At 39.0% G+C, this 27,376-nt stretch overlaps 1 protein-coding gene across 1 annotated transcript in view; it reads left to right on the top strand.

Moving 5' to 3' along the window:
* Positions 1 to 27,376, top strand: part of PLCE1 (phospholipase C epsilon 1) — a 197,364-nt gene that overhangs the window by 61,385 nt on the left and 108,603 nt on the right. Inside the window, exon 4 of the mRNA XM_018562672.1 lies at positions 26,934 to 27,250. Within this exon, the coding sequence (XP_018418174.1) occupies positions 26,934 to 27,250 (317 nt within the window). The remainder of the gene's footprint in view (positions 1 to 26,933; positions 27,251 to 27,376) is intronic.

Here is a 27,376-nt window from a genome sequence, read left to right as displayed (position 1 = left end):
CCGGTGGTAACGGACGGGGGGAGGGGGCGGGTACAGCTGGCTCTGCCTCTAGATAGGCAGAGCCAGCTGTCACTCACGCAGCTGGGCGGATCCAGACATAATTGTCAGGATCCGCTTCAGCTGCGGCTTCTCAGTATACTGAGCGTAGGGTGATGGGACGACGCTAGTTTGTGTCCTCCCGTTACCCTAAGGAGAACTATGGGGAAAAACCTTAACCCCATAGTTCTCCTTTAAGGTTGCCTGTTTGTAAGGAAACAAGTTTTTATACGTGCCCAGGGGCTTAAATTTGAAATTTTATATATACAGCTTAAATGTTAGAATGACCAGACTCAAATCTGGAATCGGAGGCAATGAAAGGTGCCCATACACCTTACAATTTATCTGCAGAATTTCTGTGGTCAGATGGAAAAAGTTCAACAGATTGGCCCATGTGGAGATTACTCCATCCACACAGTTAAGTGTAGATGGAGGAATCTGTTGCACCTTTTCCATCTGACCACAGAAAATCTGCAGATAAGTCCCCATTCACACCTGACCGTTTTGTAGTGCGTCCTACGCTCGATGAACGCACTACAAAACGGACCAAAAAGTAAATAGCATTGAAGTCAATGTTATAGTTCCCACCTGTCCGTATTTCCGCCCGTCCCGAACGCACTACAAAACGGCCCACGCATGAAAAGGTCCCGAAGCGTTTTTTGCTGCGTATTGGTCCGTTTTGTAGCGCGTTAGTGCCCATAGACTTCGACGGGAACGGACGAAATCACTGAAATCGCGCATAGAACACGCGTTCCACACATGTCTACAGAAGACCACTCCCCCAGAGAGCTGTTGGAGAAGAAAAGATGGAGGATTGTGCCATGCTGGATTCTGAGGCCTTTATTAGACAGGTGCAGGGAAGGCCATGTATATATGACATGCGCCATGCGCATTACAAAAACCGTTGCATAAGGCAACGTGCCTGGGTGGAGATAGCGGAGGCTTCGTGGTCGGACTGGGAAACCTTCCCAAATTGCTTCTATACGCCAACATTAATTCGTTTATAATTATACAAAGGAGTCATGTACATAACTTACCGCAAAGTGATCACCAATCGTTCCGGAGGTGGAATGCTGTCCCGCATGAAGGTGTCCTGACGCTCCAACTTGTCAGACAGCAATCCCAGTAACTCATCAAAACTGAAAATGTATATAAAGGTTTGTGGTCAATACTAGTAATTAGCAATATGAATACATGAACAACATATACATGTATTCCATTACAAGGAATGGGACAGAACAACAATAAGCACTGAACAATTGTTTATGTACTAACCTCTTTATCGACATGCGGGTGTAGTTGAAGAACTTATCCTCATGTCCACGTAGTGTCTGAAACATAGCCCAAAATTGCCCTCTCTCCTCACGGTTGGCTATTATCGGATGTATCCAGAAGTTTTCGCCTACTATCCCTCCTTCTCCACAAAGCTATCAGACGCAGTGCTGCAACGACTGCTGCAGTCCTTCGTCGTATGGTCAGCTCCATAATGGCAAAAATAATCCAAAACTGCTCTCTGCAAAAAATCCGACACACACACACCACAAAGGTCTTTTTAATACAGGAAAGGGAAATGCTGCGTCTCAGGAAGTCTTTTTCATTGGACGCTTGCGGAAAAACAGGAATTCTTCTTCATTGGATACCTCTGTTGTCGCTCCAAAACGCTTCAAAACGCGCGTGCAACGCGCGTTTCTAATGTAAAAAAACGCACTAAAAACGCACATGTAAACGCGCCAAACTCCGGGAAGAAAGCGCGCGTGTGACGCGCTTATGCAATACGCACAGGTGTGAACCAGGCCTAATTGTAAGGTGTGTGGCCAGCTTTATGTTTGATAAAGTCTGAAGACTTTCTGTATAGACAGTCTAAAAATGCTGTTCTAGGCATATAAGTATCAATTTTGTTTCCCCCTATCCAGTGCCCTAAAACGTTTAACCTGCCTATGATGAGAGAATGACCCTGTGCAACATAGTTTTCTGGTTTTCCTGTAAGCAGTCAGCTTTCTTGGAAAATCTTGATGTCATCTGTTTGATCTCCTAATTTATTATGAAATAATCTGCATCATTTTTTTCATCTGTTTATTTGTCAGTCATTTTTGGCTTTTAAAGCAATGATGCCCAATTGATTGCCCCATTGGTCTTTCTTAACCACCTCTTGGTAAACATTACTAAAATAATGATATGGTATCTTTTTTTCTCCCATGCAATATTATTTTTTTCTAAGGTACAGAATATACTGACAGCAGTTCATTCAGTTTCAGCACCAAACATCACATTTGATGATTTATTCAACTGGTGGTGCTTGTTACAGATACAACACTTTGTATTAGAGGTGCACCAAAATGAAAATTTCAAAACCTAATCAAAACCAAAAAAAAAAAAATGTCATGCCGAAACTGAAAATGCTTTTTATTTTAACTTTTTTCAAATGTTATAAATTATTTTATTTTTATTTATTTTTTAGCAACTTTTAATTTTTTTTATATTTATTTTTATTGATTAATTCATTTTTTATTATTATTATTTTTTTTAACTTTACTCTTAGGGGCTTCGGGGAAATATTAGAGGTCTAAACAGACCCCTGATATTTCCATTTTTAGGATAGAAAAAGAGATTGAGAACACAGAGTCCTCAATCTCTTTTTCTGCAGCCTCTGTTATAAATAAACAGGAATCCTCTTTCCTGAGTGTTCTTGTTCATTCATAACATGAGAACAGAGTATGTTTACTATAACCACAATCATGAATGAACAGGAGGTGATGCAGATCACTTCCCATTCATTCATAATTGAGGATATAGTAACCATACTATGTCCTCAATTATTTACAAACACTCAGCGATCACTGATCGCTGAGTGTTTGCACTCGTCTCGTTCCTGACACGCTGTCACAGCAGGCTGAGCGAGAGGAGCTCAGCCTGCTGTGGCAGCACTGGCTGTCACCGCCCACACATCGCTCTGCTGATCTGTAATAGGAGGCTGAGCAGTGTGGGAGGAGAGATGCCGTCCACTCACAACGCTGAACGGCTGTCACAGTTTCTCTCCTACCCGCTGGGACACAGAGCAGCACCCAGCAGGGAGGAGAGAACGAATGGATGCACCGTTGTATCGGCCAGAAAATGGCACTTTTCTGCATTATGCCAAAACTGCCATTTTCGGCCGATATATCGGTGCATCCCTACTTTGTATATTTGGCTCTGCTGTTCTTTTTTTTTTTTTCTTTAACATTTTCAAATATAAAATACAGAAAAGGAGGGGAGGGGGGCAAAACTAGTACACTTCTAGCATACAACTTGGAGTCCGGACAGAGCTCCATCTGAGGAATATTCAAAAGTCTAAAAGCACAATCTAGCACAAGCACCCAGGTATAGTCCACAAATAGTCAAATCCAGGATGTTTACCACTGGTCTCTAGTATTTTGGTTAATCAGTGAAATATATCTGCCTGTCAATGCAGAGGGAATAGGTGTCTAATGTTCACTTCCTGAAACCTAGGACTAAAATAATGCTCATTATTCCGCTTGTCTTATTACCAGAGTTTTTAACCGTCTGAACACTTTTAAATTCTTGTCTAGACTTTCTCTAAACCAAGGCTGAACAAATGCCAGCAGCCAGGTAGTCAATGGTTCTTACAACAGACATGTGTAGTTTCATCACGAAATATTTGCAGAGACTAGATACAAAATCTAAACTTTTTTTAAAACTACACCTTTTTTAAAAAAATTTAAATTGTTTGCTGCTTTGTTTCCAGAACAGTGTGGCAGAAAGGTACAGGTTGGACTATTAGTTTTCTTAAGTTGCAAATGAGAGATTACATGAAACATCCAATACCTTCTTTCTGCATGCCACCAGCTGCTGCATATTGGCAGTGGTTATTGTTAAAGAAAGTTCCTACATTGCTCCATATTGATGTAGTCAAACGTGTGACAATTTTTAGGCCCAGTTGAAAGTATAAGTACAGTAGAAGTTATTGTATTACTAGTTAATTGCTTTGTATGATCTCAGTACATTGATTGAGATGTATTTCATAATGGTTTCAACTTTTATGTAGTAGTACCCAAGATTTTACAAGTACTATGGTAGAAGCAGCCTCAAACTAATACTAAAAATATTTTTTAGTTTATTTACTGAAAAGAGAGTTGGAGATATGTGAAAGATTCCTTCCAACATGAACAACAATCAAATATAAATTTCTATTTTTTCCAAACAGTGAACTTTCTCACATTGTTTCAAATGTGGTAGCTTCCATCAATACACTGTGTATATATTTTAAATATGGAAGCCCTTTTAAACCAAACTTAACTGTACTACTTAGTAATTGATTTGGGACATGTATGCAGAATTAGCATTTCCATTTTTTAGACTTCATTGCTCGCATGATATTTCCACTTTAGTTATTCTTTAAAGCCAAGATCAGAAAGACAGTCCTGCACCTTTCAAAATAAGTCCACTATGGTAATTACCTTGTATCTGTACTTAAAGTAAATCTAAAGGCTCATGTATGACAGTATAAAAAAAAAGTCCTAAATCCAGTTGCTATGGGATGCGCACAAGCCTCATAAAGTAAACCAAAAAACTTACTTCACCTTCTCTGACGGAAACCTATCCTCATTTATTTGTCTCTCACACGCTCCCCCTCCCAGTCACTGCAGCTCATAGTGTAAGACTTTCAGTAACAGAGGCAGTGCTGTCAATCCAGAAACCAGTGGGCAGGACTAGCTGTGGCAAGGTGCCAATTGACAAGCTACAGGCTTAGAAGTCAGTATTGGCAATGATAATAGCTATGCCCCCTACAACAATTTTTCATCTCACTGTTTTGCAACCAAGCACCACATACTTGAGAATAGCAACTCTGTTTTGTATTCAGGAGCAGTGCAGCATTGTTGCAACACCAACACAGGAAGCTACATTAGGTGCTGCAGTACATTGTTATAATTGGATGCCATAGTTCTACTTTAAAGACCTAATTTAACATTCAGTGTATAAAGTCTCACAGTTTGTTTCTTTAGAAAACAGCCCCCTCCTTACAAAAAAAAAAAAAAAAAGCCTGTCCCTGACCCACTACAGAGGGCAATACTTGACATTACTTGGTGTGGGCAGGTGATGCCTCAGCTACCAGCAAACCTGAGCTTAGTGGCTTGATTTTGAAGCCTTTTGCAGCCTGTAGTGTTCTTGAGCTGCTCATATTGGAGCCCCCCGAGGCCTGGATCCATGGGTTGGGAGGGATTGTGGAGCCTTCCACTGCTTGGATCTTGGAAAGTTGCTGTTACATTGATAGCAGACCCAGGGGCTAGCAGATGTGGTTTGTGATACAGGAAGCTAAAAAAGATAAAGGAGCATCCTGTAGCACTTAACTGTACAATCAAGTTCATTGCTAGGAATTAACGTTTGAGTCCAGATACAAAGAATGTTTTACTTTTACAAGGCTATCATTACACAGTACCTTTCTCTGGTTGCATGATGGGCCCAGTGTTTCAAGAACATATAGCACCCTTCTATAGCTAAACTGGATTTCCCAAGACTTTCCTCACTATACATTTACTGGAATATAAAGTGTCTACAACATGATTTGCAGTGCAGAGGCGCAGTGAAGACACTCTGTCCTCAGTGCAGCTCAGTAATGGTGGATGTCTGTGGTTGTTAACTAAGCTTTCAGCTACGACCCACAGTGTCCTTAACACCCAGTTACGCCAACAGTGGGTGAAGCCTGATGAGGGATATTGAGAGCCAAGTTCCTCATCAGGTCCACTCTTTTGCAAATTGATAGCAGGCAGTGGGTGTGTTCCGTAGCTAATAGGTGGCTGATATCATTGGCTGCCATAGCCAATAGCCAGTACTGGCTGATATCATTACCCAAATATGAGGAATCTTCCTGCCGGCAGCAAAATGAGGCAAGGGATGCATAATTCGTTGCTGGGACTGCAGCAAACCCAGTGTCCTATCAACCAATGAATAGGAAGCTGTCAGATTTATGACAGCTTCCCAGTACATACACACCCCACTTTGAGCACTGGCGTCTCCCAGTATGCCAGATCAGAGTTGGTCCTGATTACCTTCAGTTTTGGAATCTGTAAACTGTTGGCAATTCTTTTTTAAACTGTCGCAACCATAGCAACACATTCTTAAAGTGGCAATATTAAGAACTACCTGATCTTGTCACAAGTGTCAGTAACGTTACCAAAACGGGAGACAGGGCTTTTTTGAATTTGGAGCAGGACTTTTGAAGGTCCATGCCGCCTTAAAAGTGGAGTTAAGGCTTTATTGAATTTCCCTCATTATGGGGTTGATTTACAAACCTAAACACACGCACGCACTAGGTGCGTGTGATTTTTACACAGCAAAACTTATTTATCAACCAAAAAATCTCTAAAAGCATATTTCCACTAATGCCATATATGGAAAAATCATGCACATGATGCATATATAATGCTGCTTCACAGTTTAGACAAAAATGGTTAGCTCATGCATTTACATTCCTGCATTCAACACAATGTAGAGCTAATTTACACAACATCACCTTGCAATTCATGCAGGGCTTTGCACAACACACCTGCTGGGTGTGTACACACTACAAAGGTGTCTAGATTCCACCAATAGATCATGCTGGGAGGGAACACACTACAGAGGTGTATACTTGTTCATGGTGTGTTTATAAGGTTAGTAAATCAACCCCTATGTCTTATTTTTTGTGCAAGCCTAAGAAGTTAAACAATTAGGAGCTGATACTGCAGATACTGCAATACATGGATGTTCACCTTATGGTGGTATCAAACTATCCAATCTCTAAAACTGGTGCACCCAGTTTGAGCATCCTTTGTGATGATCTTGTAGGAATTTAGAGTGTGTAGGACTTTCCAGTATTAGGCGTTTTCAAACAAACAAACAACTTTCTTAGAAAAGCTGCCTGTGAGGAGTTGCTGTTCGTTCCCTTTTGTATATTTGTGTATGTCGCATTGCTCCATATTCTGAGTTACACAGAAAATTGTGGTCCTGTCTGTGGCCAGCCTCATTCATGGTATTGATATGTGAGACTGAAAAGATCTATGCTTAAAGTACAACATAAAATTAATGTAGTGACAGTTCTGTTCCAAGTATAAGTGATTATGTCATGACTATGGATGTGCTTTACATGTACCTCTATATCTGCTAGATGAAGCAGATGTTGTAATTGTCTGACTGTGATGTGCGTATGATGCTTTTGTTTGCATACAGAGATTGACATCCAAGTCCCAGAGTATTTTTTCTCAAAGTATGGAGAGTACATTGCTATTTTAGGATCAGCCATCTGTGTTGCTTGAGTTGTTTCTTGGATGTGTTTTCTCAGTTTGTGTTACAGCATGTATTTCGACTGTTGTTTCAGAGGAGCGCAATGAACCTAAATAAATTAGCCTTCCTCTGAATCTACTGACGATGTCAATTTCTTTGCAGTCACTACCTTGTGATTTTTAAAAAATGTGGAAGCTTCAATCAGTCTTTGTCATTTCAAGATTGTGTTTCTATTACTTAGCACCATATGAAACCTTTTGGATAGAGTGTATAATACTACCAAGAGCACTTATCACACAGCCACTTGACATCATATGTACCTCATAATAATGCTGTAAAATATTTTTTTCTTTTCTTGCATGTGTTTAGGCATTTTTTGTAAGGTGAATTTTCACCACATTAACTAAGCTAAGGAAAAATTCTGCTAAAAAGTGAAAGTTCTTTTGGAAAGTGAACACCTTTTTTGCTTTTAGTAAATCAAACTCTATGAATGTTAACTTTATTGAGGCATCTATGGTGTCTACTTTCTACCTAGTGGAAGAAAGTCAACATGTAGTTAAAAAAAAGAACAATGTGTGCCCAGGATGCTACCTACCATTAGTTGTTCCCGCAATAAAGAGGGATACATGAATGACATTTTCAATTTGATAGTATTTTCTAACTAGTATTATTGTGAAAGCATTAACTAAGAATTAGGGTTTGGTAGTGATAATTATTCCGTTTAAAAAGCTGGGTTTAGATCAATGGCAAAGGGTCAGGAAAAAACCTTTACATTTTGGGATTGATACATAAATGTTTGGGGTAAAACACAGGTGGTAAAAGTTAGTGGTGCTGAAATTAATGCTCTTCAGACAAGCATGCTTAAGGCCCCATTCACACCTATGCGTATTGTAATATGCTCGTCTGTCGCGCGACCGTCACGCGTTTTTTTTACCGCGATTCGCGGTAAAAAAGTCGCGCGACCGTCGCGCAATTCCAAAGGCTACTTGGCGGTATACAAATGGAAAACGCCCTACAAAACGGACCAATACGCAGCAAAAAACGCTCCGGGACCTTTTCATGCGTGGGCCGTTTTGTAGTGCGTTCGGGACGGGCGGAAATACGGACAGGTGGGAACGATACCATTGACTACAATGCTATTTATTTTTTTGACCGTTTTGTAGAGCGTTCATCGAGCGTAGGACGCGCTACAAAACGGTCAGGTGTGAATGGGGCCTTACCCACCAAGAGATACTTGTGGTCAATTATATTTCTTGCGAACGGTGAGCCATATATGAAGATGGGTAGCCTAGAGATACAATGTAATATTTTGCTTTATCTCATTGATTGATGGACGTCAGCAGAGCTTCCCTTAACAAAGTGAACAGCTTATTTGCCTGTAGTAAATCTCCCCATATTGTCCACAGCAACAGCCAACTTAACATTTTATTGTTGCAGTCTGTAAGGATGAAGGTTGAGCAACGACAAGTACTTTCAGGAGCAACATGCAATTCTAGACAACAATTTAAGTAAATTAATAAATTGCTAATGCTATCCAGGAAAGATTATAAAAAGAGTATTGATGCTGAGATTCAAATAAGACCCACCAGCAGGTAGGATATATAATTTGAGTCAGTTTAAATATGAAATATGCACATTTGAGTGTGGTGCATCTTTATACTATCAGGATGGAGAGGGATTGGAAAGGAATTTGTTAGGATTACTTTTTATTGCATGTGAATGGTACAGCTTTCTCACTTTGCACATACATAGAAAATGTCTCAGTCTCTTTGATCATGATCAAAGTATGAAACCCTCCTAGAGTTTTATAAAACTGTTAAACTGTATTTATTTTAGTATTAAAATCATATATATCGGCTTCAGTCTGTAAGGGTCAATGAGTGTACAGTGTTGATGCTGCACTTCCTCCTCTGAGTCACAGAACTGACTTTTATTGGGGGAGGTGGGTAATTCGACCTTGTCACTAGCGAGCCAAATGCATTTCTTCTTCTGGCTTACACAAAGCATGCTAGTTATGCATTTGGCCATAGTTTGCAGCCTTAATCTGAGCAGCTGCTGCCTGACAGTAAGCGTGGACAAGTGCAGTGTGCTATCATTCGGAGACTTTCAAATTGCAGTACCTGTTCACCCAGGATTTTAGAGAGATATGATTGTTCAGTGGAAAGTTCATTAACAGGTAAGACACAGCATCTTCTTTTATTCCTCTTTGGTGAGCTCAGAATGGGTTAAATAATTTCTTACATTAAACAGTTTTGGTTATCATGTTGATCTCACTTAAGCTGACACATCTAACATTGCAGACAGTATTCCATGATTTAATATTTTACTACTGGTAGTATTTTAAATGTCTGTGCTGCTGTATAGTTTTACTGTATAAGGGAAAGCTAGTTCTTAATGTATACATACAGATGCATGTGCTTTCATGCCCATTTTGTTCAGATTGCTTTTTAAAGTGCAGATATAAAGCACAGCTCTTTTCTATACTAAATCAGTGTTGTAAAGTTTATTTTGTCCTTGTGCAGCTTCTGTTCAAACTTCCCATTGCAGATTTAGGAAAGCTGAACCAAGGAGCTGTTGCCGAGAGCAACCTGCCAGATTTTTGTCTTTTCTGAAACTGTGAATGTTGAATTGATGCTAAAGTTAACTCCAAGAAAAGCAGTGTTTGAGCCAAATGTGAGATTAGATAAACATTATAGAATATTTATTGTCTTTTATTCTTTTGTGCTATTTTGTTTATTTTACTTCCAAGAGCTGAAACATGCTACATTTGTATTTATCTGTAGATAAACATTGCAGGTCTTATTTAGGTTGGTATACGTTAAATATGTGTGTCTGGAAATGTATTGTTTTCTTTTTGAGACATTCTGTATCTTTTAAAATCTGAGATAATACAGTTCATGAAAAAAAATCAGACACCTGCTTATGTCATCACAGCTTCAATAGGTGTTTGAACTTATAGTTTGTGTGTATGATTTCTATGTGTGTATGTTTACTTATGTAGTACTACTTTATTAAACTTAATTGTAAGTGTATTTGTGGAAAAACAGGTAATGACAGTTTGAGCAATTAACATTTTTATCCTGTGCTTTTATTGTTTATGATTCACAGTGGTACAGCTCAAGTGGATAGCTTTATCATTCAGCTTTCAGGGAAGCCACCCTGTACAGTGCCTTTCAGAGACAATTCTTGTTATTATTGTTTATGAAGTGCCAACATTTTCCAAGGATTCCATCACGGCTTTGGCCTCACGCAAACTCTTGTATTATATTTGGAACTCAGGAAAGATACTCAAAAATGTCATGAGAACTTTATAGTATGTCTGCTTACTAACTTAATCCAGGTGTTGTGAAAGAGCTGAAATCAATTTATACCAGGAAGAGCCATTTTCTGTTTGTTAACACTGATGGCTAGCCCTCGATGACTGATTTACATGTGCCAGTAATATCACTCATTGATCACTCGAATACTCCCCCATAAAGTGCAACATTGTCTTTTTGACTTGATTGAGTAGAATTATTACAATTCAGAAAGATTTATTTTTATTTACTTCTTTGAGATAATGATTGCCTATTTTAACCATTAAAAAATTGTGGATTTCTTAGGACTAGCAGCAAAGCATGGTTTACATCAGTAGGACACTTGTGCACAAGGAAAGCAGAGGACTAAGTACACACAAACGGAGCTGTATAACCCATGAAAAATTATTACATTTACCATTTCTGCAAAACCAAAAATATACATTTTAATACTCAACTCAGTTGCGATAACGTCATAAACAAGCTAACGTCATAAACAAGCTAAAGTCATAAACAAGCTGTTGGCTAACAAGCTAAGTTTAACTTCATCAGGGAAAATGTTGTCTTAATGATGGTTTCTATGCCATATTCTCCAAAGCCTTTATGAATGAGAAGTTCTTATGTTATCCATTCAGCCAACCATTTTTTGTTTTTAATCAAGTGTAAACATTGGTGTTAGTTTTCCGTTTCTTGGTGTGCTGCTGTGCCGCTCTGTTGGTGACTGAATCTGAGTCTTTTTACTAGCTGCCACCCATTTATGCTGTCTGGGATATTTCGGCACGCTGATCTTTGGAAGTGAACCTACAGTCTGGACCGCCCTTGTGACACTACTAGCTTTTAAAGACATTAATTGGAACTTGCACTGACGATAACTTGAAAAAAACAGAACAATATTCAGCACTCTCGGATGGATGCTGTGGGGGATGTATGTGGTAGGTGAGCTATATGGTATGCAGCCCTAAGAAATAGGATGAGATGCCTGTAGACAGTACAACAATAAAAACACACAAGGGCACAATACCCTTGATGGAGTATATTTTGGAGACTCCCTGTCTCTGTAACACAGAGACAGGGAGTCTCCAAATTATACTCCATCAAGGGTATTGCGCCCTTGTGTGTTTTTATTGTTGTATTACTGACGATACCTTGCCATCTCATACTACGACAGTGCTCAATATGTTGGTGTAATTGTACAGAATAGTGTGACACATTAATATCCATCTGATTCACAGGTAACATAATCATAGGGTATTTTCTATTGTCGTGAGTAAAGTTGGATTAAGAAGGCAAAACATTGTGCGTTTAGACCTATAGAGGGACAAATAAGTAAATCATTAAATGGAAAGGCTTCAAAAATAATAATATCAAGTTAACACGTGTACCCATTTTCCTTCCAAATTCGTATGTTGGGTACAAAAATATTTATTTTCAGGATTTTGTTTGTAGGTACACTAATATTTTGTAAATAACCACCAATATTGTTATCAGCTGTATTATTATTTTTTTTCTACCTAATTAAGGTTAAATGATCCTTAACTGCACAGCACCAGTTATGCAAAAACAATTCTACCAAAAAAACTAAACCCATAACACTGAAAAAGTAGTACACCGGCAACTAAAAATGTTATGCATGTTTAATCAGCACAAAAAAAGGCTTAGCACTGTTAAAGTAAAGTACCATGATAAACCAGAATATCAGTTATGACATAGTTTCAGTATTCACTTAAAGAAATGTGATAGTAGTAATGGTCAGTATAACATTTTGTGCATATTTTATCCTGCATTATATTTCAGGATAAACACTCTCGGAAATGAGGTATTAAGCTTTCTTCACATCTTTGTATGTTTCAGTTTGTTGTAATCATACTTGTTTTGATTGATACCTGTATAATGGTCATTTTTCTAAAAACTGAACCAAACAGGAAGCAGGACTTTTTCAGTGCTTTTTTCAATACCACACTCACGGTGTACATTAACATGCACATAAGAACAGCAGGACCTAACGTATTTATTGGCCTCAGTCAATATGTTCTTATGGTAACCTTAAACACTGCTTTGCAGAATTATCATCTAATGATGGTGCTGCACATATATATATATATATATATAAAACCAAACTGGAAAACTTGGTGAGCTTCACGTGTTCCCCAAGTATGTAAAACCACAGGTGCCTGTCGGCAGTAGATTCCATTCCAACGTAAGACAGTTTTGAGTTTCCCCGCCCTTCATCATGTTTATGGAACATGATGAAGGGCGGGGATGCCCAAAACTGTCTTCATCTTTGTACTTGGAAAAGTTCTATTTTCCAGTTGAATAGATGCATATTGAGCAATTGATGAGTGTCATGCTTATTGGAATATTATATATAATGCACATCCTAAAAGAAATACTGTCTTAAGTGTGCTAGGTATGATTCCCGGTCATATCTTCACTAGAATTTCTCCCCATGGCAGAACCGTGGCATGGTGACAGCTCAGATGAAAGCCAAGCTACTTGTGCAGCGGGTCTGTAAGTTGTTTATATATTCCTATGAACATTCAACTGGCAGTTTCCTAACATGTTTTCTGCCTGATGGACTCCAGTGCATTCTTATTAGGAATAAGTGGATAAATCACTCAAGATGGTAATGGTAACTGCTCAATTCTTAGGTAAACTCTTAGAGAGTCCATGAGCGTGACATGGATCACTAATTCACTTGGTTTTTTTACTTAACCTCTAGCAGCAAGTGATAAGAATCAATGGACTGCTCACCTGCTGTAGGAAAAATTGGAGCTCTGCACAAAGTGGACTGATTTACCTTAATATGAGCTCTGTATAATCCAGTGTGTCCAGAATCCAGAGATCAGCTTACAGTGTCACTGGGAGTGTGCTTTCTGAAGCCTGTGCTATATAGCTTCCTTTCTTTCTGATTCCTGTGTTGCTAATTATTGTCAGACTTCCAAGGCATGTTGAATCTTGTTGGCTGCTGAGAGAAGTTACAAAGGTAGACTGGTTGACTAAAGCAGTGGCTGTATGAAAACTCAAATGTTGAGCAGCTAGGCTTTGTTCTCTCTATATATTTTGATTGGTTTTATTTAATTAAATTTTTGATTGCAATGTATATTTTTTGTTGTTGTATATAACCAGGGTAAAACATTAGTAGTGTAGTGTTTCTGAGAGAAGTAAATTAAGCATATCATTATGTATTTTTTCCACATATTTGCAGTAGGAGTGGAGATCTTCAGTACTTTTCTTGTGGTTAGGAAGCTAAACTAGTGTTTACAGTATACCCAGCCACAGCCATTAGACCCTTTCCACTGCTTTAACCATTTGAAAGTTGATCATACTGTTGTCTTTCAAAATACTTAAAATGCCCAACTGTTGTTTGTTTAAATATTTTGAGTAAAAACAAAGATTTGCCTGAATATCTTGGCAGCTCCCAGAGATGGAAAGCCCACGAGTGTTTAGACCAAAATGGAAAGGGGCAAAACTATTTATGTAATTATGCTGTAAAAAATGATTCCGGATACCTTAAGCCACCACATTATATTTAATTTCCTATTTCTTTTATTCATTTTTTTTAAGTGGAGTATGTGAGCACATCTTACACAAATGTTTTCTAATCTTTGTAGATGCAAGTCTGATGAGCATGAGATTCAGAAGTATTTATAAAGCATATAAAAGGTTTTAAGCAGCTTTCTTGAAGAGCTTAAAGTTGCTCCAGTGTGGGAGTATTGAAAAGAGATGTTAATGAGAGGACTGACTGTAGCTTTAAACTAGCTAGAAATAAGCGCTGAAGCTATATCATATAAGTTTTAAATGGGAAAGTAGCTTGTTTTAACCACTTGAAGACCAGGGTGTTAAACCCCCTTCCTTTCCGTGCCATTTCTCTGTATTAAGAGCTGGAGTACTTTGACATTTATTCAGTCATGCAACGCTGTACCAAAATTCAACTTATATCATTTTTTTGGGGACACATAGAGCTTTCTTGTGGTGGTATTTAATCACCACCAGGGTTTCTATTTTTTACTATATTATTGAAAAATTAACAAACATTGTGATAAAAAACAACTGTTTCCCCTACATTATGCTATGAAGCATTTATTACTAGCCAATTTTTTGGTAAAATATAAAAGATGGGGTCATGTTGGATAAATAGACACCAAACATGTCAAGCCTTAAAATTGCGTGCACCCGCGAAACTGCAAAAAAATGACAAAACCCAAAATTGGCCATAGGCAATGATTTAAAAGCTTTTATCGCTCTTCAGTTTAGCGTCATCAGTGATTGATGGCCCTAAAATTATTGCTCACTCTCCGACATTCGCGGTGATATGTAACATTTGTGGCACAAATGTCGTTTTTGCGTGCACTTACGTTTGTATGTGTATATACCTGGGGGCGGGGGACATAAACATTTTTGGGGATTTTTTTTATATGTGACTTTTTTTTTTTTACACTCAACTTTATTGCTATCACATAGGGGACTAACAAACTCACAGGTCCTCTTTATGGAGACACTAGGGGTCCATAAGACCCCTAAGGTCATTTAGGGACCCCAAAGAAGCTGATGAAGCACAGATCTGCTTCCTCAGCTTCTTCTCTGACTATTGCAAGACCTTAATGGCATTATCAAAGTTGCTTGAAACTTATTAAATGCTTTTTAATTTCTTAATTCATCTATTTATAAAGTAATATTAAACAATACATTTGTGTATAAGGCCCAAGGGCACCTATAGACAAAAGACAATTGTTGCATAGTCAGATGTCTGTAGGTACCAGAAGATTTCAGCAGACGTCACCTAATAATCTAAGGGGAAATATAGATTGACCTTGCTGTTTCCAGCAGGATTGGGGGGAACTCAGGTGTGCTGTAAAGCTGTGTTTCCCACCATCAAATAAACATTTGTACTTGGACAATCCTAAGATTAAAATGTATGCAATGATCTTAAAAAATAAAATACGAGGTTCAGATACAGTCCTTCTTGCTTGCACATCGGTCATTAATAGGAAAGAAAACCCTGTCGGACAACACAATTTTCTCTAAAGAGATCTGCTAAAATCCGTGGCAACCCAAAGCACCCTAGAGACATTAGATGACAACAATCCTCTAATTTCTCAAGGGAACTATACTGAGGATAAAGTGAATCAAATAAGGTTATGCTTTGCTCCATCTCTTCCCAATAACTTACTTCCTATACACAAATGAGCCATTATTTGGCACATAGGTAAAAGATGGTCAGGGAAAAATGTAGAAATCCTATCTGCTTGGTAGTTATTTTTGTGACTTAATCAGACTGCATTATCAGATTGTTCTATAGCTTCATGTAGGCTAATGAAGAATGGAAGAAAACCAAATATTTGAAACATTCTCATTTAAACTGTAGACTATACAGTGCTGTTTATTTTTAGAAAGTTACACATTCTGTGATACATAATTGCTGATAAAGCCACTATTAAAAAAATTTACTCTGTTCTTATTTTGGTCTCTGTGATTTGTGCTTAAAATATTTAGTTGTAACTTTACTGTGATGTAACCAGTTGCTATATCCGTTCCAACGGCGCTCACAATAACAAGATACAATGTTCAGATTCTCATTTAAGATCTATGCGTATGGTTTCTTTTATTAGGGCTAATTTTTTTAACTGATCTGTTGGTTCTAATCAGTTGTATTTATTTTCTAACCTGCACTAAACACATTATAGCTGCTATCTGATTGGTTGCTATGGCCAACAATTTTTTCTGTTTTACAGCTTTTATAAGTCAGCCAAGTTTTTGTAACTTGAAAAACTGATATCAATCACAAAGAAGGTTATTCTGGTTGCAACCGTTTATATCTTTAAAACTCTTAGGGCATATTGCCTAGGAAATCAGAGCACAATTCTGTAGTTTAGGTTGTAGTGTAGTGTAGTTTAGGTGTAAAACACAAATATGGTCATATACAGTTGTAATAGAGATATCTATTCAAAGGCAGCTAATCTAAAGTTTTCCAGGGTGTAATACATACATCCTTTGAAAAAAGAAAACCTCACTGTTGGATCAAAGACACAACAGGAAGTAAGAAGGAATCTTTCCAAAGTAAGGGAAGATCCCCTCTATGGAAGTTGTTACCAGAACTTGTTTCCCTGAAAATTTCTACTCACCTCACTGGGACAACTCAAAAAATATTGATTTTTCCCACCAGTTTCTATACAGGAGGCAATGACCACCAGCACCAATAGTGATGGGGGAGCTTCCTAGCAGGGATACACACAGCAACAACAAAAAATCCATATGCTATTAAAGAGGAACTTTACCCATATGTTCAAAGTAATAACAAAGGCACCTTTAGAAATGTTTAGTAATGACAATCTACAAACAGATACTTCTAGATAATTGCAGGCTTTTTATTTTTTGCATACCTTATTTTTCTTTTCTTCCCTAGTCTTCTGACAGTGGCCATTTACTAGGCCTCCCTTTACTTCCTGGAACTCTGGCACATGTGACTAGGACATGTGACCATGCGCATCATCTCAGGGGATGAAAATGCCTTTCCCTGAGATCCCATGAGATTACGGATGAGGTTTCCCAGCAATGCTCTGCTGATGTAATCTTCCCAGGATGGAAAGCATGGGCACATAATTTGTGCCAAAGTGGACCAGGAAGTGGAGAATAAATAAATTATAAGTAAAATAAAATATATATTTGTTTAGCTAATGAATGTGAGATGATTTCATATCAGCATGCAGAGCTGTATGCTGATGTGATTTTTAGTCAAACTTAAGAGTAAAGTTTTGATTGTACATATACTTTTAAACGTATATTGGAGGAGCTAAGCATAAATACTTTATCCTTATGGATTTATTTTAGCCTGTGCCATGTTTAAAAGATTATGCATACATACAGGTGTTATCTATAGTTGTATACCCAGAAAAATCAGGATGGTCTCTGCAGCAAATTCTTGTTGTTTGTATGTATGTATTTAAAAATTAGCGTGCCTGAAAAACTTACGTTCGAATGAAAATCTCTGCTACCTTCTAAGTTTGTAAGTGGATATTTAGGAGCAAGGCCTGTGCTTTTGCTCCGGTTTACACAACAGGTTGGAGTTAGCCATTGTGTTTTCACTCAGATTTAAGAATGATTATGTGATTTATCAACTGTCAGGGCTCCAGGGCCGGATTTGCCCCAAGGCCAGGTTCTGAGATGCTGAACAGACTCTATAACATTGCTCACTACTCCTAGGCTAGTTTTATGGCCAAAGAGGAGAGCATCATCTGAGAGAGCCAGATGGGAGTTTCCTGTCTCTGAGTGATGATGTCATCCCACTTACTATTTAAGCTGCTTCAGTCCAGTCTGACCGTGCCCTTGCGTGGTTTTACCTGCTAGTGCATTCCTGTTCTGTACATTCTGATTCCGTGTATGACCCGATCCTGGCTGACATTCTCCTCTGGTTCCTGCTTCTGGTTTGTTCCTGACCATGCTGATCTCTGTGTTCCTAACCTGGCTTATGCGGCTATCCACTCTGGCTCCTGATCTTGGCTTGTTCCTGTTTATGATTTTTGCTTTTTCCTTGTTGACACTTTTCTTAATAAAGTATTTTTAACTAGCACCTTATGCTTTTCTGGTTTTCATTGTGCTTTGACATCAACGTGCTGTGAAGTCAGAGACTCTGAAGCCAGCAGAGAGCAACAAAAATCTTGCAAGATTTTGCAGTTTACAGAATAAAGTTTCCCAGCAATGCACTGATGACCTAGCCTTCTCAGAATGCATCTGTGAGGGATACATCACTAATGCTTAAGATGACCAGGAAGTGGAAAACCGTAATTGTAAGTAAAAGCAAAACATATTTAACTAATGAATATAAGAGGATTTCATGTCAGCTGCACATGATTTCAAAGCTGTATGCTGAGGTGATTTTTAATGAAAGGGGGTAGAGGTCCGCTTTAATGACCAGGTAGCCAGACAGCACTGGCAATCAGAATTTGTCATGTCCTGTCATACTATATCAGGTGGCTGATGAAATGTAGCCCAGAAAAAATATACAGAGTGGAAATAGAGGTATACAGTAGCATAACTACTGCCGTAGCGGCCCACACGGTTGCTATGTGGCCCAGGGCAGAGGGGGCCTGGTCAGCTGGCTGGAGCCCTGCAGTGCAGTGGAGGAGGAGGCCGGGGCCCAGCAGCACCAGTCTGGCAGCAGTGGTGAAGGAGGCCGGGGTTTAGCAGCTCTGGTCGGGCAGCGGAGGTGGAGAGGCGGGGCCCAGCAGTAGGCGGCTCGGGGGTGACAGGTAAGAGGAGCGCACGTGTGCAGGGAAAGTGACCCCACCCAGCCCACCTGAGACCCTGCAGAACCCACCATGGAAAGACTCAGGTGGGCTGTGGTGGGCTCTGCAGGGTCACTTTTAGGTGGGCTGTGAGGGGTCTCAGATGGGCTGTGCAGGGTCTGTGGTGGGTTCTGCAGGGTCTGTGGTGGGCTCTGCAGGATCTCAGGTGGTTTCTGTGGGGTCTCAGGTGGGCTGTGTGAAGTCTCAGGTGGGCTCTGCAAGGTCACTCTCAGGTGGGCTGCGTGAGGTTTCAGGTGGACTCTACAGGGTCTCTGGTATGTGCTGGGTCTATGGGGGGCTGTGCGGGGTCTGTGGTGGGTAGTGCACCTGTGGGCAGTCTGGTCTGTGAGGAAGCACGGATTTGGAAATTCAGGCAATTGTGACTTATTTATTATATTATTCTCTGCATATTCTTATTCACATATTTGCATTTCCTTAATTTGTCTGGTCTTTAAACTGTATGCATCCTGGACTTAGGGTCCAGAGACCACCCCACTACTCTTTGTCTGTGGCTTTGTGATATTTACACACTTGTGGACATGTCAGGTTTAACAGCACCTAGTAGACATAATTTTGCCTCACGACAGTGGCACATCTCCACACATCACCAAATGGCCAAATAATATTCTATGTATGTAATGCTACAGAAAACTCAGAGACAATGGACATCCTATAATCGATAATTGGAGACTGCTGCTCTGCTACAGGAGATGTTGCAAACGGAGGATGTTACACTGCCATTATAGCCCCTCTGAAAATCAATACGCCTCACAGTCCTTTTGAAAAAATAACTGCAACTAAACGTAGTATTTCCCAACAGCAAAATCTATTCTCAAAGATCAGACAAAAAAAAATACTTAGTGACACTAAACTAAGGAGTTTAATCTTAAAAATGCATTCAAGTACCCTACCTATTAAGAGAAATGTATCTTATTTGTGTATCACTTATCTGCAGATCCTCTCTGAAATCATCTCTGAAATAATCTCTGAATTCATACTGTCATTGTCCTTCCTTCTAAAGGGTGGATACTTTTGTTCCCCATGGTCCCTGTGTGTGTTTTAAAGTAGCCACCGATCCAAGCTCACTTCCGTAAAGGACTACAATTTTAATAGAAATTAGTAAACTAAACGTGAGATAATAGTCCATCACGGGAGCAAGCCGGCAGTTACTGTAATTGACTGCCCGCTCTGTTCGTTCGAAGATCTCACCGGCTCCTTTTGATCAGATGATTGAGGGATGCTGGCCGAAAGGGTGCCGACATTGGCACCCACTGTGCAAATTTTGGCCAGTTCTTTAAGAACCATCTGAAATTTGCACAGTATATGGCCAGCTTTACTCTCCCCTATTGTTCTATTGTTTAAGAAGCCACTTTAAATTCAACAGATTATGGAAAGCACAGCTACCGTTGCTGCTTCATGTAGAGCTACATATCCCAGCATGCTGTGCTTTTTAACCCCAAATATCCTAACAACAGTTAGTCAACCCTGGGTGCTAGACAGAAATAACAACGTAATAGTACTATTAAGCAATTTATTTAAATTTATCTACAGTAATACCTTGGTGTACAAGTAACTTGGTTTGAGAGCGTTTTGCAAGACAAGCAAACATTTCTGAAAAATGTTGCCTTGATATACAAGCAATGTCTTGCAATAAGAGCAAAATTCTGTAGAAAAGCACCACCCGAATAAGGCTGTAGCAGTGCGAGCGATTAATCTGTTTAACGACAATGCAATGTCACATTGGATAGATTCCTTGTTAAGGTTTCACGAAATGAAAAAGATTCCATTGAGTCAAGAGATAGCAGTGATTCCGTTAGTGATAGTGAAAGTCGTCCTACACAATAATCCTCCTCTCTCTTGTCCCCCTCACACCAGCCACGAAGGTACCAGTAATCGGTTTATTTTTCTTTATATTTTGTATAGTATTATATTACAGTACAGTATTGTAATCATTTTGATATGAATATTTTTGGGTTGTGGAACGAATCATCTGAATTTCCATACAACAGGGCTGCTTGTTTTGATGTACTGAATCATTACATTTTTCCTTTCAATTTCAGCTTGAACTATTAAGTTGTGCCTTCAAAGAAGAAAACTAAGAGCCTTTAAAATGTGAAAAAGGTTCTAAAAAGCCACCTGCTGTTTTTAAACATTTGTGTGATTTAATAAAAAGCATATAACATTTGGCAGGTTCTAAAAAGGCTATCTACACAAAATATGGGCCTGGCTGCACATCTAGGTTATCATTTTTTCCTAGGTGACACAAAGTGGAACTACAACCTCCGATCCTTTACAGCCAAGGAACGTGCCATCTTAGCCTTTATTTTGGATTGCAGTTGCCATGGTGCTGGACATGTGATCAGCTAGGCCACCAGTCATTTGAAGGCTTGATAATTGGGTTGAGAGCTGAAATAAGAACACTGGCAACCTTGACCACTGGCATGCCTTAAAAGTCACTGTTTTGCTTGACATTAAATTGGTAGGATAATTTACTCTTTAAGCTGACTATTTACCTTTGGCTTGCCTGTGATATATCGCTCTGTAGCTGGTGGAACTGCAAGTACCGGCAGGTTGTGATTGGACTAAACAGCTTTTTATAATAGGCAGAGTATCCAAGTGTGGCAGAGTGTATCCAAGAAAACCAATCAAGTTTGTATGTATCATCTTTATCACTCTGTTCTGTTGTCCTCTGAGACCTTGGACAACAAATTCAATTTGAGCTTATTTATAAAGGACATTAGCACATTTCTTACTTTTCCACAGATAAGCCGATATAGAATAGATTTTTTGCTGTGAATAGTTGGTGTTAATAAACAATAAATAGTGGTCACTGCTTTTATATATATATATATAATCTCTTTTTTTTTTTACTATATTTAAATATATCTTTTTAAATTTTTTTTACTATATTTAACCCAACTCTAACTCTATAATTAGCATTGTATTGATGTGTCCGGTAAGAGAAATGAGCTGAAAGGAATTCTAGTAAGCATGGTGGTATTGGCTGAAATTCAGAGTGCTGTGTGTGAGGCCACGGCTGGATGCCTTTTTTGGAATTTCATATCTATGAAATACTGCACACGGTCAAGATCCCTTGTGGTGAGTTGTCAGGGGAACAGCGATTAATCCATGTGCACTGCTAATTGTTAGGGCCCATTTTCCACAATTCTTCACACAAACTTCTCTTTCTCTGTGCTGTGTTGTAGATTTGATTCTCATTGCTGAATCATAAAGCCTTGCTACACGTTTTCTCCTTTCAAAATAATCAACTCCTTTTAAGCATGAATATATTTTGGACCAAGTGTTAAACGTAAACGTTCTCTGCATTTCTCACCGCCCAGCTGCTTTTGTTCCACCAGACATTGTGAACTAAAGGCATCATTTGTTTAATTTAATGTATAAAGGAAACTTCATGCCTGCAAGCTCCAGTTGCTAGTGCAATCATGGCAAACAGACTTCCATGTTAATTTGGGTAATAGTACCAAATCACATTGAAATAAATGAAAGGGCAAGAAGTGTTTTATGAATTAAAGCCCTTGTATGGCTGTTAACATTCTCTGTTGCCATTTTATCTCAATATTTGTAAATCCACTTGTTCAAATAAATATATACCAATAAGCCTTTTTTCTAACTTTCTACATGTTTTCACTGAACCTGGATTCCTAGGTGACATGGAAATTAATTTTGTGGTCAGTATTTTGAAAGAATTGTGGTGCAAACAGAGTCTCTGTGTATAAAAAGGAATGCAAACAGAAAACAATATCATTGCAGATAGTCTTATGTTAAAGTTAAAATGAAAGCACATATAAACAATGTGATTCTTAAGAATTGGCGGTTCTGTTTGTTACTACTTTCTTTGTCTTGTTCTGTTGTAATCATCCTATTTCACACAAAAAAGTTTTTATGTGTTGGTGTGCAATGTATATATTTGGTTTATGTTGTATTGTTATCAAATCTTGATGTTTTTCTTTGATTTATAAATAGTTGGTGGTTAGCACTCCCTCACGGAGGCAAAAGGGCGAACTTAAAGGACACACAGCCTTCCGCACAGCCTCCTCATCTTAGTGCACATGTACTTCCACTCCATTCATTTCTATGGGTGAGCTGTTTCCACCGGAAGGCTGCGTTATAGCTCACCTATAGAAAATAAGTGTTGTGTGTGTGCACAAAGGAAAGGAGTTGGCAGGGACAATTTCGGAAGAAGCAGAGTCTGCACAGTGAATGTCACTAAAAAAAGGGTAAAAGGTAATCATTTAACACAGCAGGCTGCACTTGGGAGGAGTTGCGCTGCATTCAGCAGAGTAAGTAAAAAAATAGAACAGAGCTGTGTCTGCGGCTGTAATTTCTGCTCTATTTACTCTTGCACAAATATAAATATCTGTGCTAACGTTTGCATGCGTACAGCATCAATGGACTCTGTTGGTTGCCACCACTGCTCAGGGCCAACATGTAAATAACAACAATGTGTTAGAAACCAGAGGTTTTGCTGGTGGCACTGTTATCCCTGGACCTGAAGCTTGCAGTTTCAGTGTCCACCAATTGCTATCTCCCAGGAGCCAACAGGTCCCAGAAATTAGTCTTCAACTGATGGGTATTTAGCTCCTCCTCAGTAGTCTGACGGTTACCTCAGTGTATGTTAGGATATCAACTGCTGGTCTCCTGCAGTACCAGCAATATCAGATATGTGGAGATACACAGAGAAACCCAAACTTAAATCTAAGTGAGCTACAATTTAATAAGAACACACAAGGGACGTAAACCACAAAATACAGCACCAATGCAAAACCCAGTGAAACCGAAACAGTGAAAATAACTGCTGCCTTACTAACACACTAACTAATTATATACAGAGGACAAAAAAAATCAGATTAAGGCCATGTGGAGGTAACAGTGAACAAAACAGGTCAGGAAGAGGGGCCAGAAGTGGTAGCTGGCACAGGGAATGGGTACAGATAGCAGGTTCAGGTGATAGCAGGAGGCAGGTTAGGAATGGGAGCTGGAATAGGTATTAAGTACAATGGGCAATGGATAGATTACAGGTTCAAGAGCAGCGCATCAGCAAAAACAGGCACACACGTAAAACAATAAGGCATTGTGAGAGAGCATCCACCATCAGGTGAAGACTAATTTATGGGACCTGTTGATTGCAGGGAGACAGGTGCTGGTGGTCATTGGATCTGCACTAGCAGGTGCTACAGTTCCTAACAAAATGTGCTTACACACTATGGAAGTTTACAACAGAATGACGTAAGACCTTCGGTACGTGCAGTACTAGGTTAAAGGGCTAGCCATGTGTTGTGTCTGCTCACCTTCAGCCATTCCTACATTAGAACAGCAGCAATGGCTGTAAACTACGTGGACGTTGCAGAAGCCTCTCTTGCCCAGCTTCCCAAGTTTACAATGGATGTCGCTCTGCCAGAGGCAACACTTCCCATACTCCATAATGGCAGACATGCAGCTTGTAGTTTCTTCACACACAACCGTTAATGGCAGACACAAATGTGTCACCATGCACAAACCTCTGTCCTTACTGAGCTCTGTGCCTTTGTTGCACTTGTACCCAGAGAGATAGTCAAAGTCAAGCTCTGGGAAGCTCACAGTCACTACGCTCTTGCTCCTCCCCACCGGGGACCTGTTGCTGAGGCTGCCTCTAGTCCCTCCTCCTGTGGTGGTGGAAGCCTCAGTGGTGAGGCTTCCTCTTTGTAATTAAGTCCACTTCAAAGGTCTTTCTGTGTGTGAGTAGCAGGGACATCTAGCCAGGACTGAAGGCCTTCAGTCATTCTGTGCATGCACTGCCGCTGCATGAAGGAATTAGGTGGAAAGATGTAAACATCGATAGTGTGTAGTGCCCTTTATTAAACACATGAATATAATATTTACATGTCAACCCTGAGGGCCCATATGGTTCATTTACTCAGAAGGCATATAAATGTTAGCACAAACATTACATGCCTGCAGTATACAGACCACATTTTACACAGGATCTTTGGCCTGAAGTTGAATAAATCAGGAAAGTCAAGGACTTTCTAGCAAACAGAAAGAAATCTCAAATGGCGAATTTAGACTCTTTCGTTGCATTACCACATGCAATTCAACATTAAATAGGCTGCCAACGCAATACAACAAAACCACAAGTTTTTAACAGACCTGCAGAATTTCTTTCTTCGCATGTGCGTCGTGTTATGCAAGCCAGATGCGTTGGGTTGCCATTCAAAATAAATGGCTCTACAACACACATAATAAGTTTTTAATATGTTACAGTGCTCTCTGCTCTTAAGCAGTAGGTTTCATTTGAGATATTTAAAGTGGTTGACAGACCCATTTTAAGACCTCTGGAAAGCTGCTTGACACCGTTTAAATGCTTCATAACTGCTTTGTAAAAGCTTGTTGAAAGTGATACTTTTCAGGCTTGCATTGAAAAGTCAAGATAAAGAATGCTCCTGTGTGACGGTTGTCCTTTTATCATTAACTTTTCTAAAACGATATTAATTCGGTATTCAGTATTCATTTTTTTTTTACTTTACTAGTCTCTCATATTAATACAAATTTATGGTGGTTTGTCGGGCTACATATCTGGCTCTTAGACTCATTTATATATCATATTTTCTCTTAATTAGAAAAGCAATATTTTAATTCAAAGGGCACAGGAAATTGAATTAAGCCCAATGGTTGGGTTGTTATGGGATTTGTTGATTTTCATACCATAGTGACACAAAAGCAGCTTTACTGGTAAGCCTCAGCTTATATGGATTTCAATGTAATATTTAAAAGATCTCCTGTTTTGCTTAATTAACATCTGCAGCCTTATTAATGAGCAAGATTTTTGTACTAACGATTAACCCTTGGTGCTGTTCAGTGTTTTTATGTGCTTTTGCTTGGAGATTTCAGTGTTCTATGGCTACTCCAGGTACACGTGTAAATTTGTCCACAGTTTTTGGCTAGCATTTTCAGTAGTTTGCATGACATAGTATTTCAAAGTATTTTGTGTGCAGTAGTTTTGCTGCCTTGTATGTCTTTTGCTTTTGCTGTTTAGTTTCTCTAGGCTGGCTGCTAACAGAGTTGTAAAGTCCTCTTCAAATAGGTTACAGTCCCTCATAATCTGAGATTAAAAGGTCAGATTCAGCATAAACTTGCCAGTTTTAGGCAGTTTCTCACTGCTGGAGTTCCTTGCTTCGACTTCCCTCTACAACTAAAGCTCTATCCTACAACTGGCAAATGAAAATTCCACCAGAGAGGGCTAGCCTTGTAATGCCTATGGCAATTAGGTGGAGCTGGGAACCTAGGTGGAGCGAAATCACGACTGGAGTCCATACAAGATGTAAAAATCGGGCAGATTCTGCACACTGTCCTGTAGTTTCATTCAGTGGATGTTGATTTGCTGCATTAAATAGGGCATTTAAAATATATTTTCATGATTTAAGGGCATCTGACACACATATTGGAGCACTTGGTCCAGGATACAGATTGCACAGTAATTGATTGATTATTCAAGTAAACTAAAGTATTTATTTTTAATATCAACTGAGAGAGTCAAATGCAAATGCGTTGTATTGCTTCATGGAATAGATAAATAAATGGTCATATACAGTTTGTGTCTTGAATTTATTTTGCGTCTGTAACCTAATGGTCAGGGCCACATTTCTGCATTACAAATATAGGTGACAGGCACACATCAACTTACAAATCAGAATGCTGACTGTCAGTAATGCATTCTGGTGTAAAATAGGTTCTGCTTTCGCTGCCATTGCATTGAGAGGGCCTCAATGTTTCCTTACAGTTCACACTCTGAGCCTGTACATCCAGTTTCAAAGGAAGTTTATATCCGATGCTTCTAATATTCTTAGCTTGTATTGCTTGTGTATGGTATACAGAAACAATTTTTACCCGTATACCAAATTCCTGAGCCATGTTATTCAACTTATTACATTGATCAGATGTTTAAATTCTTTGCATAATCACTGTGTTTAATGCTGCTTGCTATAAATCCTTGTTGCTAGCATATTTTAAAAAGTTAGTATCACATTTTAACTTTTTTTATGTTCTGTGTTTTTTTTTTCTTTAGATCGCCAGCCCTGCTCAGCAATGGCAGCATCAAACACTCAGACGGCTAGTGCCGCTGGACTGAGTAAAGAGTTGGTGGAACTGCAACACCTTATTCAATTTCCAGAAGAGATTGCAACGGTTCTTACTGATCAAGAACAGGATATTTATCGCAAAGTTTTACCCATTGATTACCTTTTTTTCCTAACAAAAGATCTTGGCAGTATTGAATGCGTGACCAATTTTCCTGATCTAAAAACATCTTTGTCTGCATCACTGTTAAAACTGAAAAATGGGGAACACAATACCGTAGAAGAGCTGGTAGCAAGGTTTAATGAGGCAAGTGAAATTATCTCTATTTTCATATATCGGTTTTTGGCTCCATTGTACCAGCTAAACACACAGGTGTGTGTGTTTGTGTGTGTGTGTGTGTGTGTGTGTGTGTAAATTTATTTTTATATATAT

The sequence above is a fragment of the Nanorana parkeri genome, unplaced genomic scaffold (assembly GCF_000935625.1).
Source record: "Nanorana parkeri isolate BGI_ZX_2015 unplaced genomic scaffold, ASM93562v1 scaffold590, whole genome shotgun sequence".
Lineage (NCBI taxonomy): Eukaryota > Metazoa > Chordata > Amphibia > Anura > Dicroglossidae > Nanorana > Nanorana parkeri.
This window is presented reverse-complemented; position numbering and strand designations above follow the sequence as displayed.